The 3,460-nt window shown below is 55.4% G+C and overlaps 1 protein-coding gene and 1 pseudogene across 2 annotated transcripts in view; both read left to right on the top strand.

The window, feature by feature from the left end:
* The window catches only part of LOC105504168 (phosphatidylinositol 4-phosphate 5-kinase-like protein 1), a 6,301-nt gene extending 5,777 nt beyond the window's left edge, over positions 1-524 (top strand). The window contains exon 7 of the mRNA XM_011931457.1: positions 455-524. Within this exon, the coding sequence (XP_011786847.1) occupies positions 455-524 (70 nt within the window). The remainder of the gene's footprint in view (positions 1-454) is intronic.
* Positions 525-1,314: 790 nt separating this feature from the next.
* LOC105504169 lies at positions 1,315-3,012 on the top strand (annotated as a pseudogene). Its single transcript, XR_001000577.1, has 2 exons — positions 1,315-1,387; positions 1,744-3,012. The product of XR_001000577.1 is annotated as a phosphatidylinositol 4-phosphate 5-kinase-like protein 1 pseudogene (transcript).
* Positions 3,013-3,460: the final 448 nt, after the last annotated feature.

Here is a 3,460-nt window from a genome sequence, read left to right on the forward strand (position 1 = left end):
TTGAGATGGAGTCTTACTCTGTTGCCCAGGCTGGAGTGCAGTGGTGCGTTCTTGGCTCACTGCAACCTCTGCCTCCCGGGTTCAAGCAATTCTCCCCTCCTCAGCCTCCTGAGTAGCTGGGATTACAGGCACACACCAGCATTCCTGGCTAATTTTTGTATTTTTATTAGAGATGGGGTTTCACCAAGTTGTCTATGCTGGTCTTGAACTCCTGACCTCAGGTGATCCACCTGCCCCTGCCTCCCAGAGTGCTGGGATTACAGGTGTGAGCCACAGCACCTGGCCAATTTTTGTATTTTTACTGGAGAAGGGGTTTTGCCATGTTGACCAGGCTGGTCTTGAACTCCTGAACTCAAGAGATTCATCTGTCTCAGCCTCCCAAAGTGTTGGGATGACAGGCATGAGCCACCGCGCCCAGCCTAATTTTTGCTTTAAAGGGTCCTTGCCCTTTTAGCTGGTCATTCTACTTCCAGGACCCTGAGGTCATCATCGTTGGCACCGTCTTCCCATCCTCATCTCAGTAGTGGTAACTGTCACTCCTTCACGCTGACCGGGAGCCTCACTGGGAGGGTAGACTCATCCCCATTTGAGAAATGTGAGAACTGAGGCTCGGGAAGGGGACATGAGGTTGCAGAATGACTTCTGAGGACTCATGTTAGTACTTGACCAGCTACTTCCATTTCTGTTCCCTCAGACCCACTCCTGAGGTCGAACAGAATTACATAGGGGCTAACACAGGCACTCCATTGATCCAGTGGGTGGACAAGGGGAGTGAAGGGGGAGGTCCGCTCATCCAGCCGCCACCCCTCTCATCCCCTGCCTTGTTCCTGCCCCTTCGAGGAAGAACTTGGGATGGGTGAGGCTTGGGTAGAATTTGGAGTCATGGCTCCTCAAGCAGTCTGTGGCTAGGCTGGACATGTCCTGACCGGATGGTGGCAAGCCTGCCACGGGGCACAGAGCCTCCCACATCTGCTCATCCAAGCGAGGTTAGCTTCTCCCTTGCCTTCTCCCCCTAGCTGGTGCTTAGGCCACCGCTGTCATTCAGTCAGTGATTCCTGGTTTGCATGGAATTGTTGTGACATTGAAATATTTTTATGTTGGCTGTCCCAGCCCCACCCCCACCCAGTTCCCAGCCCCTACTCAGAACTTCCCCATCCCGCATCTCCCCATCATCCAGGTAGCCCACATGGTACCAGCATTCTGCTCAGACTCTCAGACCACTGAGTTCTGATTGGCCAGCGCCGGGCAGGGCTTTTTTCTCATTGGTATATTTACCCCCAGACCCAGACAGGACAGGATTAAAGCCCCTCAGCGATGCCTGAGGACAAAGTTAGGGAACTGAACCTGCTTCTGCTGGGACTGGGCGCCCCGCCAAAGGTACCTTCTGGTATGGAATACATTTTGAGGCAAAATCATACACACACCTTCTGCAAACTGGGGTTGCTGGATTTTGTTCACAAAACTTCTGCTCCACGACCCTGAGACTTCTAGGGTTGGATGACTCCAAACAGAAATTTAGGAAATAGACTTACTTGAAGTCATGTGGCACCACATTTCAAGGCTCAGTGGCCACCTGGGACCAATTTCTAAGTACTGAACAGTGCAGCTCTAGCCCAACACTTTGACTTTTCTCATCTACCTGACTTCACAAACCTCGGCACACAGGAGGTGTGGGAATGAGCTGGTAGAGGGGTGGGCAGCCTGGCCAGGCTTGCAGAGCCAACTGGCTGGGGCTTCCTGGAGGAGGTGGCAGCTTCATCCTCCTGTCCGCCCCCAGGTCTGTGCAAGGGGCACAGAGCCCGGAAGAGTCGGGAGTCCAAAACCGCCGGCTGCTGCCCGACACCCCCAACGCCCTACACATCCTGGACGGGCCCGAGCAGCGCTATTTCCTGGGCGTCGTGGATCTCGCCACGGTCTACGGGCTCCGCAAGCGGCTGGAGCACCTGTGGAAGACACTGCGCTACCCGGGCCGGACCTTCTCCACTGTCAGCCCGGCTCGCTACGCCCGTCGCCTCTGCCAGTGGGTGGAGGAGCACACAGAGTGACGGGCGCCCGGCCCCACTTTCCGGATCTGGATGATGGGCTCACGCCAGGAACACCGGTTCCCTCGGGCCCGAGCATCTCGCCTGCGCTTCCTCCTGATGGTCGCCAGAGGGCAGCAACCCCTAATTAATACCGTAACCGCGCAGCCCCCCGTTTGACGGTGGTGCTGTGCCCAGCATCATGCCAAGGATTCCCCTACTTTAGCTCATTTAGTCCTTAAAAAAATGCTATTATTCTCTTTTTACAGACCATGAAATGGAGGCTCAGGGGGTGAAGGGACTGATCAAGATCATTCAGCAATAAATGCTGGAACCAGGACTCAACCATGACTTTTGGATTCCGGAGCCTGTATTCTTAACCACCAGCTCCTGCAGCTTAGTCCTCATGATCTGGGCAAGGGGGGAGGCTGAAGGCTGCAGCCCTCTTGTCGTCCAGATGGGGGAAACTGAGGCCCAGAGACTTTAAGGGGCTTATGTACTGGTAAGTGGCAAGGTCGGCCCCGAGTACCCAGGCCTCCCGACCCCCTGCTCCTGGCCCGATACTCTAGGGATGCAGGTGGGGGAAGCTGGGGTCCTGGGGGGCTGCCTGGAGCTCTGGGAGGCATTCTGAATGGCGTCTACTATTGATCTGAAGTGAGCTCTGCCCTCCTCTGAAAGTCACTTTTCTCATCAGTGAAATGGGGGCAAGGGTCCATGGTCAGACCAAGGTCTTGGCTGCACAGACATCACCAGGAGCCTGCATGGCCCCTGATCACTCCTTCTGCTTCCTCCAGGAAACTCCAGCCTGGCCTCTGACCCCAGTTCAATCTGACCATGCCCAAGCCCAAGCGGGCCTTTCCTCCAGAGCTGCTCCAGGGCCTGGCTGTGTGACTGGGGCAAGGTGCTAAACCTCTCTGTGCCTCACTGGTCTAATCTGTAAAATGAAAAAATGGAAACAGACCTCATTAACTCATTAAATATTTGCTGAGCACCTGCCATGTGACAGGCCCTCTGCTGGGTAATGGGGACCCAGGGACGAAGCAAGTGGCACAGATTTTGCCTTCATGGAACTCGCGGAACTCAGTCTGGGGGAAGGGACCCCTACCCGATCATTTGATGGATAGTGTTGGAGGAAGGGCTTTAACTTCTCCACTGAGACCAGAGAAGAGTCTGACAAGTCCCTAGGAGGGTCCCAAGCTAAAAGCACAGCAAGGGCCTGGGCTGAGAGAAGGAAAACATTTCCGAGTGGGAGGGGGCCACGTGGGCCAAGAGTGGACCCCCAGGATTGGACAGTGCAGGACCTCGGGGAAGCCATTCAGCTGCAATGCACACTGCCACTCCACTGACCCATCAGGTCACACCAAAGAAAGATGGCTGAGGGGCGAGGCGTGGTGGCTCACGCCTGTAATCCCAGCACTTTGGGAGGCCAAGGTGGGTGG

Source organism: Colobus angolensis, unplaced genomic scaffold (assembly GCF_000951035.1).
Source record: "Colobus angolensis palliatus isolate OR3802 unplaced genomic scaffold, Cang.pa_1.0 Scaffold9, whole genome shotgun sequence".
In the NCBI taxonomy this organism is placed as follows: Eukaryota; Metazoa; Chordata; class Mammalia; order Primates; family Cercopithecidae; genus Colobus; species Colobus angolensis.